Source organism: Pungitius pungitius, chromosome 20 (assembly GCF_949316345.1).
Source record: "Pungitius pungitius chromosome 20, fPunPun2.1, whole genome shotgun sequence".
Lineage (NCBI taxonomy): Eukaryota > Metazoa > Chordata > Actinopteri > Perciformes > Gasterosteidae > Pungitius > Pungitius pungitius.
The window spans coordinates 1385080-1399754 of record NC_084919.1 but is presented as its reverse complement, the minus strand read 5'-3'; the positions used below and the strand labels follow the sequence as shown (position 1 = coordinate 1399754).

The 14675-nt window shown below is 50.1% G+C and overlaps 1 protein-coding gene across 2 annotated transcripts in view; it reads left to right on the top strand.

The window, feature by feature from the left end:
- Window positions 1–14675, top strand: part of galnt14 (UDP-N-acetyl-alpha-D-galactosamine:polypeptide N-acetylgalactosaminyltransferase 14 (GalNAc-T14)) — a 61504-nt gene that overhangs the window by 12163 nt on the left and 34666 nt on the right. Inside the window, exon 1 of one of the 2 annotated variants that reach the window (XM_037449691.2) lies at window positions 7776–8191. The exons of the other annotated variant lie outside the window; for it this stretch is intronic. Coding sequence (XP_037305588.2) covers window positions 8010–8191 — 182 coding nt within the window. The 5' untranslated portion in view covers window positions 7776–8009. Of the gene's footprint in view, window positions 1–7775; window positions 8192–14675 lie in introns of those variants that run through there. 2 annotated transcript variants of the gene reach the window in all.

The window sequence follows — 14675 nt, the reverse complement described above, 5'->3', positions numbered from 1 at the left end:
TTTCTAAATATTTAGCTTCATATTTATTAAGAACTTGTTGCCAAAAAGGCCTCAGAGAGGCGGGGTCAGAGATCTTCACCCTGGAGATCACAGGAGCGACCTCCTGACCCCGAGCTGCAGGGTGCGATGAACCCGGCGGGTCCATCTGAAGGTGATCTAAGGAGTTGCTGGCGGAAGCAGCAAACGGCAACGTGAACGTTTTTGGGGGGGGACTTTTACCTTCACTGCGGGAAGCGCGCTCCTGTTGCCATGGTAACAAGCATAAACTCAGGAGAGCAAATCTCTAGTTGTTCAGTGTTGGGTTGTTTCTGGCTGGTTAAACACCTCAAAGCCACCATGAGCTTCCCTTTGCACACGACATCGACTTAGTATTAACAACGCACACGTCAACTTTTTAATGATTTAAATCCAGCTGCAGGTGAAAGCATCAGTTTGGTGTTGAAATGATTGTTGGATAGAGATGAAGATCCTCCACCAGCCGGCCTGCGTGTCTGCACAAAGCCTCTCGTGCACAGGTGTGTTTTGGGGATTGTGACACTAATCTTCAAAAGTGTCGGATGTGTGCGACTCACAAAATGAGATGCACCACCGAGTCGAGGAGGAGGAGGAGGAGGAGGAGAGGAAGGAGACGTAGTAGATGGCTTAGGGGATGAAGATGAGGAGATAAGGAGGGAAGGGGGGGGGAGAAGTCAAGTAGAGATTAGGGGGGAGAGAGAGAGAGCTGCAGGAGAAGAGATGAGCTGCTGAGAGGAGAGATAATTGCCTTATGCAGAGCCTGATAGTGTGTGTGTGTGTGTGTGTGTGTGTGTGTGTGTGTGTGTGTGTGTGTGTGTGTGTGTGTGTGCGTGTGTCCACTTTGGCTCTCTACTGTCTCTGAACAGGGGAACTTCCTCCAGGTTGTTAGATGTTGTCCTTCTACTTTGTAATTGTCATCGATTGTTGTTTGCATTAAAAAAAGCCCATAATTGCATTGATGAGGAAACACATGACTGCATTTTTATTTGTGTTGATTATAAACTCGGTGGGAGGAGGTTAAACCGCGTGATGCCGCTCCAGCGCTTTGTTGTCACTGCTCCAAAATGCAGGCATCGCCCTGGTAACCGCTGGCAAGCTGACAGGCTGCAAAGTGAGGGGGGGCACTGAGTTGGTTACTAATTATTTCATTGCATTGTGGTCCAGTGATCCTTGAACGCTCATCACTAACTAGATCACGCAGTCAGTCTACGACCTCGCCTGTGTGTGTGTGTGTGTGTGTGTGTGTGTGTGTTTGTGTGTGCGTGTGTGTGTGTGTTTGTGCGCTGGCCTCTTTCACACTAAGTCGACCACTTAGTCATGTTTGCAGGAATCCGAACATGCAGCCAAACGCTCATCGCTGCTTTGGCTGCGGCGCCTCCCACGCTGAGACGTCCTCGCGCTTTACACATCACGAACCACTAAAACACACACACACACACACACACGCACACACCGTGCAAAAACAACCCTCTGATCAGGATGAGTTTGTTCCCCTCGTGATGCTCCTTCATTCGATTACCTGCTCCACTGATGAATGACCTCCGTCTGGTCTCTGAAGCTGAAGGAGGAAACATCAAAAAGCTCCTTCTCTTCGGCTGAAAAGCTTTGTTTTGCCTTGTGTTACACCGTGAGAATCACACGGGCGGATTACAGGCGGCGTTTTTAATCCCTCGGATGTTTCCAGGCGCCGGTGGTGAAACTTAAAGAGACGGTGCGATCGCAGCAGGGCGCCCAGCGGGGGGGATGAAACCTGGGCTGTGGACGCACAGCGGGCTGATTGAAGGAAGAAGGTCAATGCTGATGGAGGGTCAAATGAAAGACCTCCACTCACTGACAAACCGGAGCGTGTCACGGTCAACGATGTCCAACGATGTCCAACGATGTCCAACGATGTCCAACGATGTCCAACATGGCCGCCATCACATGTGTGTCCACAGCCGATGAAGCCGATGTGAAACGTGGCTCCTTTTTCACACTCTAGTGTGATATTGATGTCTAAGGAGGACTGTGAGACGGTAGTGTGCGTACGAGCGTGTGCGCGTGTGTGTCTGTGCGTGTGTGAGGTTGGCAGCCATCGATTGGCCCAGTCAGATATTGATCGGTCTCCATTGATTGGCTGGTGTAAGTGCCTGTCAACCACCCTGTCACCACGAGAACGATCACTTCTGCCTCGTGTCTGTGTGTGTGTGTGTGTGTGTGTGTGAGTCATATGTTGAGCGCCACTGATCCTCTTCACGTCGAGACAGTCCCCCCCCCCCCACCCCCCCCCCCCTCACTCCCCCCCCCCCCCTCTCTATTCCCCGAGTTCCTCCTCTTGTTCTTCCTCTTCCTCCTCCGCCGTCTGGCCCTCAGGTCGTATTTAAATTCAGCTGGAGCCAAGAAACCATCAATAGTGGCTGATCCCTGTTAGTGTGTCTGTGTGAGCTGGAGCCAAGAAACCATCAATAGTGGCTGATCCCTGTTAGTGTGTCTGTGTGTGTGTGTGTGTGTGTGTGTCTGTGTGTGTGTGTTACTTACCAAGTGTTGTACAGACAGTGGGAGAAGAACTAGATACTGAGTCGTCTGCCTCGACGTCATCTTACAGACGGATTTAATGCTCCTCAAGTGAAAGCTTCTTTAAGACCAAGTACAAAAATCACTTCTGTTTCCCCCAAATCTGTAATTTTATACTCAAAATATAAAATACACACACACACACGCACACACAGAGACACACACACACGTAGTGCAGTGGGAGCTGCTGTGTGTTTGTTGAGCAGCGTTCTCTCATTAGAGGAAGCAGATCATCACATCAAACACATGAATGAACATCGATGACATCACGAGACTCATTAACCAATGAAACGCCAGGTAAACAAACAGAGGAATCAGATCATCAGACAGCAGCTTTCAACACGACGGAATGAACTCGCTCATCGGGACACACACACACACACACACACCCATGGAACATATGAACCCACACAGCTCGCCGTCTCCGCCTGCCGATGTCCACGAAGCGACTTCCTGTCCCGAGGAGGCCCCGCCCCCAAAGCATCACCTGCTTTATGGTCCGTTTCACTCCAAATGCTCCACCATTTTCCTCACAAAAAAAAAAGCAAACGAATCATCTAAACTAAATTGGAAATGTAAGCGGCTCAATGCTCCTCGATTAAAGGGGAGTTTGTTTCTTATTTCTCATTAAAACGTCCGAGGCTACTTTAGCACTAATGCTTTTAATGTAAAACTAATCCCATCCAGACACAAGTGCATCATTTAATCCCATTTGGTTCCACATGGAGATTCACTGGAGTCCGTCTGCGTCCCAGAACCTCGGAGCATAGATGAGATTTAATTAGATGAGATTAATGTGATTTCACTCCAGTGCTCTGGTGGGAAAACCAGGAAACTCAACACGCAACATATATGAACACAAGTAGTAGAAAAGAAACACTAAACACCAAATAAAACCAACTACAAACAAAGATGACGTCAGATTCCCTCTGACCTTTGACCCCAGATTATATTCAATCTGATCAAAAGATTCCTTCGTGATCGCCGGCTGGATTACGACCAAAGAGAAGTGAGTGTTTGTGAGGGAGAAATAAAAGTTACAACAGAGAGATCCACTGGCACGACAGCCTCATCACACACCCCTGTGTGTGTGTGTGTGTGTGTGTGTGTGTGTGTGTGTGTGTGTGTGTGTGTGTGTGTGTGTTTGGGAGAAAGAGGAAGAGGAAATGATTCTGTCAGGATCCCGACTGTCGTGTCATTATCTCTCTCTCTCTCTCTCTCTCTCTCTCTCTCTCTCTCTCTCTCTCTCTCTCTCTCTGGTCTCATCTGTCCATGCAAATTCTTCGGGTTAATAGAGCGAGGGACAGGACAGAGAAGGGAGGAGGTGTTGGAGGAGAGATAACAGCCCCCTGCCTCCCCCCCTCCTTGTCAGCCGACATGTTACACTGTTGGTTGTATTTACTCTAAATGGAAGCTTAAATCCCCGTATAGGATTAACAAAGGGCTCCTCTCCACTTCCCTTCTTGTGCTACGAGCACTTTGACATGTGGTTTTTAATTGGAGCGCGTCGTTGGACGGACTGACGCGCTCTGACACGACTTCCCTCCACCTTTTGGCCAAAGCCTCAGTCCCACTTTGTGTTGAGTGATGATCAGCAAACGTTAGCATTGAAGTGCTCTGAATGTGAAAGGCTCCATCTGTCAATCAGAGCACGAATGCTAACGTTTGCTACTTCAGGCTGCACCAACACGAGTTACTGGTATTTAAAGCTTTGTTTGATGTGATGTCCCATCATGCATCAGTGCAGAAGGAGACGTGTTTACTTGCCAATGAGTAACTTCTGCAAACACAAGGTGCAGATGTTAGCACCTGGAAAAGCAAGCAGGTGGAGGTGCGCTACAGCCTCTTGTGGCCAGAATGAGTATTACAACAACTAAATTAATCAATCTGAGATTTGGTCTAACCAATCAATACAAATCTTTGGTATCCTGCTTATTTGATAAAGATTTTCTTTGTGATGTAATTCTAGCAATATCGCCCCCCCCCCCCCCCCTGAAGAAAAGGAGACGGATCCATCAGCTAGCTAAGGTCGCTTTGTGTGATTCTATGTGGATCCAAATCAGTCATGAGGACGTCAGTTTGTCTGTTTTCCATCACTAACATCAGCTCACGAGGAACATGGACCAAGAAGAACCGGACCGAGGGGACACGAGGGAGGAGTGGAGATCGGGTCACGTTCTGCTGGAAGGGAAACAGCTTCTCTTCTTACCTCGAGACACTCTGTCCCCCCCTCAACACACACACAGACACACACACACACACAGACAGCGTGATGCTCCCTGATATAACCGGCGGCCCGGTGGGTCCAGGCGGCCCGGTGGGTCGACTTCAGCACCACGCGGGGCTCCTGCAGACGGAGTGTCAGGTGCAATCAGGGCTCAGCAGAAGCATCCTGAGGACTAATGTGCAGCTGTCAGATGGGTTTGTAAATCCTTCCCTGCACAGAGAGACACAAGCTTTGATCCAGCGGCGTTTGGTGTTATATCAAGTAAAAGCAAAAACGTATGAAGTGGCAATAAATAATCCGACGAATGGCATTCGCGTCTCCCCTCGTGGACAAAGTGTCTCCGCATTAATCGAGGGGGACACTTAATCGCTGTCTGTGACCTGCACAGACGCCTCTGTAGCATCGATCGTCCACCTCCGCTAGCTGGAGGCTACGCAGCGCTAATTCCCTCTAAACAAGTCCACTACCCTGAGCAACTGGGTGTCGGGGGGGGGGGGTTACCTGTGTAGCATCACTAGAAGGATAGAGGACACGTAGTCGTGTTTTGTCCACTAGAAGGATAGAGGACACGTAGTCGTGTTCTGTCCACTAGAAGGATAGAGGACACATCGAAATATAGAGGACATTTAGTCGTGTTCTGTCCACTGTTCGGAGCCCTTAGATTGGTTTCTTTCTATCTGCCTTGTATTTTATGATGTTTTATTCCTGGGAGCTTTAGAAACGCTGGTTTTCCTCCTGTTCGCTGTGATTTGTTTTCATATCTGATGATGAAAAGTAGTGTTTCTGAAAATCATCTTAATCCACAGAGGATTATGTAATTTTGATGAAATACAAGCGTCCAAACAAAAATATCTTTTCCCACAGACAATCTTCTGAAACATTTAGTCTGTAAAGGGACACAAACAAATCCTCCAATAACTGATGTTTGGGGGCTTCATCATGGATTCATGTGGAGAGAAACCACACCAAGGGTCAAGGACCCTGATCACAAGGCAGCGAGTTGAGGAGTGGGAATAAAAGTTCTTCCTCCTGGCTCCGCCCCCCCTCAAGCCAAGGAGGCCTCTGATTGGTCGCTTCGCCGCCAGTCCCCTTGTCCCTCTGCATGTCCTCGTCTCTCCTTCCCTTTGGGGGGGGTGGGGGGGGGGGGCGAGTGAGGAGAGCTGGTGCAGACGAAGCGGCTTCTGAGCCTCGGATAAAAGAGACGCTGACGCTCTTTATTTCCCTGCTGCACACACACACACACACACACGCTGCATGAATACCCAGAATGCTCCTCGGGGTGGCCTTCACTAAGCGCCGTGGGGGGCGTCCTCGGTGGGGTCACGGCTTCCACACAATGGTTCTACCGAGGCGGCGTTTAGGTTTCCCTGCTCTTGTTATTCAGGTGATTCAGTGACATGGAAAGTTGCTTCTAACCTGCAGTCCGTCCCACCCAAAATTAAACCTTTTAACCAATTAGACCTTTCAAATTCACACCAACAACCCAACGCATCTGACTCTAAATACTCCGGTGGATGGATGGACCCAGAGGTCGAGCTCTGAGAAGCGGATTAGCTTTTATTCATAAGTGAGTGAGGTCTGTTATTAAAACCATCTCCTGCATCTCAACCCCTTTGTTCCGCTTTCCAAAAGACGCCAAAGGTGACGAGGCCCGGATCCGATGTACCGTGGCTGTTAATCCCCGTCCCCGAGCAGCTTAATGCAAACGCAGCGCTGAACAGTCCTGAAGCTAATGGCCTCCCAGGAGCGTCTCCGCTGCCCCCCCCCCTACCCCCCCCCCCCCCTCCCCCTGGCAGATTAACACGAGGTCTCCTCTCTGTGTGTGAGAGGAACCTCAGCTGCATCTCGCTCCGTCTTTGTCTGTGAACCCTGAATTAACCAGAGGGGGGGGGGGGGTTGGCGGAGGGGGGGGGGGGTCTGTGCTCCTTCCTGTGTGCGTGGTGAGGCAGTTGTCGTTGGTGAGAACGCCGCATGTCGTTTAAAAATAGGAAGCGAGCACATGGCAGCGATTCTCTTCCTCATCACATGGACCCGGGGCCACGTTCCTCACGCTCTGAGTCGGACCTCGTCTGCGCTGAATGAAACCTGGACCCCCACCTCGGTGACCGGGGCGGAGCCAAAGCTCCGACTGTCATGTGACTCTCACGATGTGTCGTGGAAGATGAAGGAGCTCTTTCACTCACCTGAAACCCTCATGAGATTCTAGGAAGGAATTTAAAGAGAGAAGATGTTTCTCGCCTGAAGCTTAAGGCATATTTTGTTGCTCTTCTTCAAACCAGACCTCCTCCCCCTCCTCCTCCTCCACCTCCACCTCCACCTCCTCCTCCTCCTCCCCCTCCCCCTCCTCCTCCACCTCCACCTCCTCTTACACCTTCTCCTCCTCCTTTGTCTTTTTTCCTGCTTCAGTATGAACTTGGTTTCTAAGTGAATGATGAGCGATGAGAGGCTTATTTATTACTTCATTACCTGCCTTCTTCTGTCCTGTGTGTGTGTGTGTGTGTGTGTGCGTGTGTGTGTGTGTGCGTGTGTGTGTGCGTGTGTGTGTGTGTGTGTGTGCGTGTTTAGAAGCACCTTATTATTAATTTGTTATCGTTCTGCAGGCTTCACGAGAGCTTTAATGAAACACCTGGCCACTCACCTGCCGAGAGGCGGGAAAACAAAGCTGCCTCCCTGCCGCCAACGAGAGAAAAGAAACACAAAGCAATAAAGCAGCGTCCCGCTGTTCACGCCTCCTCTTCCTCTTCCTCTTCCTCTTCCTCCTCAGCGCCCTGTGTTGTTTCAGCCGTCCGTGCTGTAAATTATGAGCGTTTTGCTGCTAACGAGGCGGCCGCCGACAAACCTCTGAATGTGTAAATCGAAACTCTGCGCTCTGCTCGCCGCGATCGATGCCTCCGCCTCGGGGCAGGAAGGTATTATGTGTGTGTGTGGGGGGGGGGGGGGGGGGGGCGGCGTGTTGAACCCTGCAGGGAGGAACACGACGTCGATGTGGAGGGAATAAAACTGTGGTTTACGGCGGCGAGGGGATCGATTACAGAGATCTGCGTCCACGCGGCTCCGTTTCAGGCAACGGGCCCAAAATGGAGGGAGCGCTTGTGTGCGTTTTGTGTTGCACGAGGGAGTCGGTGGGCAACAATTCCACCACACGCACAATCTAGCCTGCAGGGCGGAGGAGGAACCACTGAAGGTGGAAGAGGGAGAACAGTCGGAGGTAGAGATGCTGCTTCACAGCATCAGAAGAGAAGCCCCCCCCCCCGGCTTTCTTCTCCTGTGGGGGAAGAAGAGCATCTCCTCCTTCTTTGAATCATCGAACAGCAGCTCTCAAATGGGTTTGATTAGAAACCCCACGAGGAAAGCCCGGGCCGTGGGTCCACAATCCCACAATGAGTGCTGCATCCGGTGAGTGTCTCTTCCTTGCTCCTCAGCAGTGTGAATCATTAATGGTCGTATTTCAGGAGGCTTCGCGGTGACTCACTGCGTCTCAGCGGCGTCGGCGGATGGTCGCTGGGCTGTAAATGCAGACCGTGCTCGTCTCCCCGTGAATGGAGCGCACCCCTCCGCCGCGGGAGACACCAGAGTCTGTACGGTTTGTGGTCATCACGGCCTTCGAGTTCGGTTTCCACGTGGACCATATTTGGAAATGCGGAAGAGTGACCTGTCAATCGCAGTAGGCCCCGCCCTAAATCGTCCCTTCATGGTTATCATAGTGATTGATCGACTCTGTCATGGACTTCTACGGGATCAGAGGAGTCGCCCCCTGGTGGTCAGTACAGAGAACGCAGTGTTCAGACTCCCTCGCCAGGTTCAAACTCTTAAACTTACAAACAAAAAAACAAAATACACCATTTCTACAAAAACAGGAAGTGCAGTTTTATCCAGAGGAAGCTGGTGGTGTCGGTCGGGTTTATTATAGCTCACATCCACCGCAGTATGCGCTCCACCCGCAGACACCACTCGGCTCAAGGACCCGACGGCATCTCTACGACTCTGTCTGACCACAGAGCCCCACCCGCTCCACCCGCTCCACCCGCTCCACCCTGTCAGACTCTCGCTCACTGCCTGGGGGGCTGGGAGTTGTTTTTGTTTCGCTTTTGTTTCCTTTTTTCATCGATCGCTTTTCGTTCAACCCTTTAATTCACTCGGAAGTCAGAAACAAACAAAATGGGGACGAGGAAGGAGGGTTGGTTTGTGTGATGGGGTCAGAACCAGTGACCCAAACACCCCCCCCCCCCCCCCCTCCTGAATCCCAGGAGGCAGCGTGTGCCCTTTAATTGGGCCTTGCAGACAGGAGGAGCTTTACTTACACGAGGGAATATGAAGACCTTTTTATTAAAGTCCTGCAGTTTGGTTGCTGTTTCCACCCCCCTGTGTTTTTACATGATCTTATTTAATCACGTTTCTCTACAATGTAAGAAAACCCAAACTAATGCATTATTGTAAATTACACATTTATTATTAACGAGTGGGATTTAAAGTGCTTTCATTCCATTTAAAGGGCCTCGTAAGACTTATCGTTATTCACTGCGAGCTGTACGTCTGCAACCTTATTGGATGTAAATAATACATTATTAGCTGTAAGCTAATTCCATTATTATGGGCTAATTTTGTTTTTATTGCTTAAAATAAACCTCTCTTATCTGACATCTGTAACTTTAAAACTCAAGAGTTTACATCATTTAGTAAGAATGTAACGTGTCTCACGTTATCATGTTGCGGCTCAAATGCAATTTTGCTTTTGACATGAAACATAAATAAATGTTTGTATACTTAAAGCCGTGCCAAGCTAACATTAGCCGAGTATGCTAGCACCTCAGTGATTAGCGTTAGCTTAGCTCGATCGTACAGCCGTGTGGTCTCACACTGCTTTCATCTTTTTAGCGGCTGAACTTGTTTTTCTGCCATTAATTAGTTTGTATTTATTGGGGCAGTTTGATGGTGTGGTCTCCATGGTAACGCAGCTTTGTCAGCTGAGGGGGGGGGGCATAGCATTTACTTTGCCAATGCAGAGACGAAATGCACGATAAACAAAGTGAAAGAAGAATTTGACAGCTAGCGTTATGAACATTAAAAAAATATATCTTTTCATAATAAATCAGATTTTTGTGCGGTAATTAGCTAAAAACCTCCTCCCATTGTACCCGAGGGGGGGTCGACCTGCACACTGCCCCCCCCCCCCCGGTGGTGATGCTCTCCATCAATAAGCCACTCGCAATATACGACGCAGGTTAGCAGGCGGACGGCGTCTGGAGGAGTCGTTAGCGGCGTTAATTAGGCGGATCAGAGCGAAGCGGCGGTGTGATCTTCAGCCGAGGAGACGGGAGACCACGCGAATGTTCCTCTGAGGCTCCACAGCCTGGTTTCATGTCATGTCAGGGGAGGGGAGGAAATGTGATCTCTTTGAGAGTGTGTGAGTGTGTGTGTGTGTGTGTGTGTGTGTGTGTGTGTGTGTGTGTGTGTGTGTGTGTGTGTGTGTGTGTGTGTGTGTGTGTGTGTGTGTGTGTGTGTGTGTGTGTGTGTGTGTGTGTGTGTGTATGTGTGAGAGTGAGTGGAGGCAGAAGGACGTAGTCGCCCTCTCTGATTCACAGACAGCCAATTATGAAAAACCCAACGGCCACCTTCTCCCTCTCTCTCTGCCTCACTTATTCCTCTATCTCGCTCTTATTTTTCACCCCCGCTCTGGTTCTTATTACATCTCTGCTTCCCTTCCTGTCTGACTCCATATATATATATATATATATATTTACCTCATTAACAAACCCTCCAAGAGGAGAAGATAGGAGAGAAGAGGAGGAGGAAAAGGGCAGGGAGATGAAAGTGGAGGAGAGAGGTGAAGAGTTGAGGGGAGATTAGAGGAGAGGAGGATATGAGAGGAGAGGAGATTAAAGGAGAGGAGGAGGTGAGAGCAGAGGAGGTGAGGAGACGGCGCTGTCACCGAGAAGAGACGGGGGGGGGGGGGGCAGATAAAACGAGATTACTTTTGACTCCCTTCTCCCGCTGGGAGGAGCATTAGAGAGAACGCTCCCTCTCCTCCTCACTGGTACACATTGGGTTCCACGTGGATTCGTTTGGTTTAAACTGGTACCGAACGGGTCCAAAGGTACCGAACGGGTCCAAAGGTCACAGCTGAAGAGGAATGTCCCTCAAAATTTAAATCCCGACGGGTTTTGAGTCGTCCTCCGGGTGGAGGTCGGGTGGAGAATCAAAGGGGAGCAGGTGGGCAGCAGCAAATAAACCCTTAATATGAATACCATCCTAATCAGGGTTGTCCAGCTGGCTCCTCCTCCTCCTCCTCCTCCTCTTCCTCTTCCTCCTCCTCCTCCTCCATGGCAGCACGCTGGTGGTTTAATACCTGCTGATGTATTTATCTTGTCGGTGTGAGGTGTTTAATGTTATTGAGCGAGTAAATAATCCTCCTTAACAGTGTTAGCGCCGAACGCCTCTCACTTCTTCAGATGAGCTCGCTGCACCGCTCCAACTGCCACTCGCACTCTGACGCGTGTGTGTGTGTGTGTGTGTGTGTGTGTGTGTGTGTGTGTGTGTACGTTGCACACGTTTGAAGCGTGTGAGAAGAGAAAGGTGTGAATCGGTTCACGTCTTCAGGAGGATGAATACGTCTAAACTGTGTGTTTCAGGCTCCTCCTCAGATCTTATTTACAATGCAATATTTAAACCTTCCTCAGGTGTCCAAGTTCAGGGGCTCACGTGACCCCAAATGACCCCAGAGAGACTCGCATTGACCTCGCAGAGGGGGCGGAGCCTCTGGGCCCCTTTCTCTCCTAACTCGCCACGGGCGAAGCCTCCAAACAAACAAGGGGTGCGTTTGTTTGTGCGCCTGCGTGTCTGGCTGTCTTTTAACTTGATGAAGAGGTGCGTGTGTGTGTGTGTGTGTGTGTGTGTGTGTGTGTGTGTGCGGTTGCGTGTCTGGGCTGCACTGCCTCGGACAGCTGTGCTGCTGGGAGCAATACCGTCGTCACGCACCATCTGCTCACACACACACACGCACACACACACACACCCACGCACACACACACCCACACACACACACACACACACACACCCACGCACACACACACACACACACACACGCACACACACGTCAACACGTTGTGATTTAAGCAAACAGGCACTTCCACCAGCTGGCGTGGCCCTCAGCTACCTACTGCTGTCTCCCCTGCTTTACCTCTCACACAGACACACACCGCCATGTTAGCAGCCCCCTTCACACTCTCCTGCTCCCTCCTCCTGATTCTGCTGTGCGTTGGCATGTGTGTGTAGCTGCGTGTGTGTGTGGCACCTGTCGAGAAGGTAGTGTGTTTTAATTAGGCCGTGTGCCTCTGCAGCGCGATATCGCTCCTCGGCCCACTGACATGTGTGTGTGTGTGTGTGTGTGTGTGTGTGAAGGGGGAGGCTACATCCTTGTATCTCAGCATCTCTAGGTGTGTGTGCGTTCGTGTGTCTGGTGTGTCACAAACAATGGAGAACTTAAGCCTGGATAGATGACACAGAGATACACTAATAGGTCCACAGGGGCCGCAGCTTCTTCTTCTACTGTGTGTGTGTGTGTGTGTGTGTGTGTGTCATGGCTAACGAGCATGCTCCCTAACAACAGACCGGCCGGGCCGCCTGTCACAGCGGGTGCAGAGACGAACGAACTGACTCTGCGGCGGCGCCTCGTGATGTTTGAAGGCGGGGCTTCCTGTCACGCCGTCACGGTAACGGACCCCCCGAGGAGGGTTTGACTTCCTTCCTCTGAAGGTTCCCCGGAGGACGTTCATGAGAACCTGTGGGGTGAAGTCACGTGACCCTCAGAGTAGAAAGTGATTCGTTGGTGCTTTTTAGGATGAAAGCATTCATCCTTTCACAGAGATTCATGTGGTCATTAGAAATACACCTGTTTCTGGTCCGCATGAATAATAAATCATGTCATCTTTTATCAAGGCTTATTTAGTGTATTCATTTATATTCATATCCACATTTAGTTTTTTCTTTCCCAGTTGATTCAGAGCCTCTGTGTAGTGTAGTGTAGAAAGGGTGTTGTGTTGAAGGGTGACGCACAGACACACAACAGTCGCTCTGCAGTGGCTCCAGCATTCCTTCAGCCCCTAAATGGACCTTTGGATTTCAGGCTGGAGAAGCTGCACATTGTGTTGTCCACACGTGTTGTGTTGTGTTGTGTGACGCTCATTGTGCGGCTCCCTGAAACAACGTGATGGATAAATACTGATTTTTGGGAACATGAGCGTCTTTTGTAATGGCACAGTGTGTGTGTGTGTGTGTGTCTGCTGCCTTGGTGGACTCTGGGGGTCTGTCATTGTGTTTGTCTTTGTTTATTCATCTGCTTCTGCTCAAGTGTGTGTGTGTGTGTGGGGGGGGGGGAGGGGTGTGAGTATTTAGGGACGTGATGAGGCATGTCGTATATTAGAGCGAGGAGAGGTTTTATATTCTGTTCTCACTGTCACAGTGTGTGTGTGTGTGTGTGTGTGTGTGTGTGTGTGTGTGTGTGTGTGTGTGTGTGTGTGTGTGTGAGAGAGTGAATGAGCATCTGGGAAGCTCTCCAAAACAGGAAGCACCCCCTCCAATCACCAGCTGTTTACCTCAGATAGCTGCCACTAAATTCAGACCACACACACACACACACACAGACACACACACACACACACACACACAGACACACACACAGACACCCTTACTCACTTCCTCTCGACATCAGATCCTATCACACGACCTCTCTGGCGGAGGCTCTGAGCAGAACCCTCAGGCTAGCTTAGCATGAGTTAGCAGCTAGTTTAGCATGAGTTAGCAGCTAGTTTAGCATGAGTTAGCAGGACACAAAGCTGTTTCCATGGACTGAAAAGCTGTCCATGACCAGGAGACGTGCTGCTGTGGAAGGAACAGGATGAAGGTGTGGACCCATGAGGTCACATGACGTATGGAGCTCATTCTCAAGATCAAACAGATCATATTTAACACTCATGATTTGTGACTTCACTGATTAATACTTTCCCTGAAGCCCTAAGATTGTGATATTTAAAACGTGTCCCTTTTGGTCCCTGAACCAAACGCTGTCAGAGTGACCCTGGATCTGCTCTGCAAGGCTTTCTGCCTGGATGGAGGTCCTTCATCTCACACCACACACCTCTGCTTTACTGAACCCTTCAGAAAAGGAAGACGAGGCACAAGAAGACAGATTTACGTTGGTAAACAGCTCTGCTGGCTAAGTGCTGAGGGCTTCAGAGGAAACAGGACATCAGCACTTTGAAGAGAAGGTCATGTGCTGCGGGCTGCATGTGTGTGTGTGTGTGTGTGTGTGTGTGTGTGTGTGTGTGTGTGTGTGTGTGAAGAAGCACCGCGGCACACACGTAAGGCCTTGTGAAAAGACCCTTGGAATGCGACCTGCGAGTTCAGGACGCTCTGCAGGTCGAGTTGAGAAGGTGCTTTGAGTGTCATCCTCACACAGAGAGAAGCTTGATTGACAGCTCCTCCATCTCTCTGCTGTGTTGTTCATGCTCTCACTGCAGGCTCAGCTGTGCTCTCCGCCCGAGCCCAGCATCGCCCGCGCACATGCTAACGTGCTACGCTAACGTGCTACGCTAGCAGCGGAAACAGACGCGAGGTCGTGTCAAGTTGTTTAATGGTCTGGTGTCTCAAGAGAACCACACAAAGGTGCTTGTATCGTGCACTCACCAGATGCAACGCGCACACATCATTCTCCACAGCCTCCTCCACTGTGTGTGTGTGTGTGTGTGTGTCCTGTACTTGTGGGATTATTATTTATTCTCATGGATATTCTTCTTCAATTCAGTGTTCGTCCTTGTATGTGTGTGTGTGTGTGTTTTTTTTATAACCTGCCAACTGGCTACAAATGGTGGTTACACTCGATGCA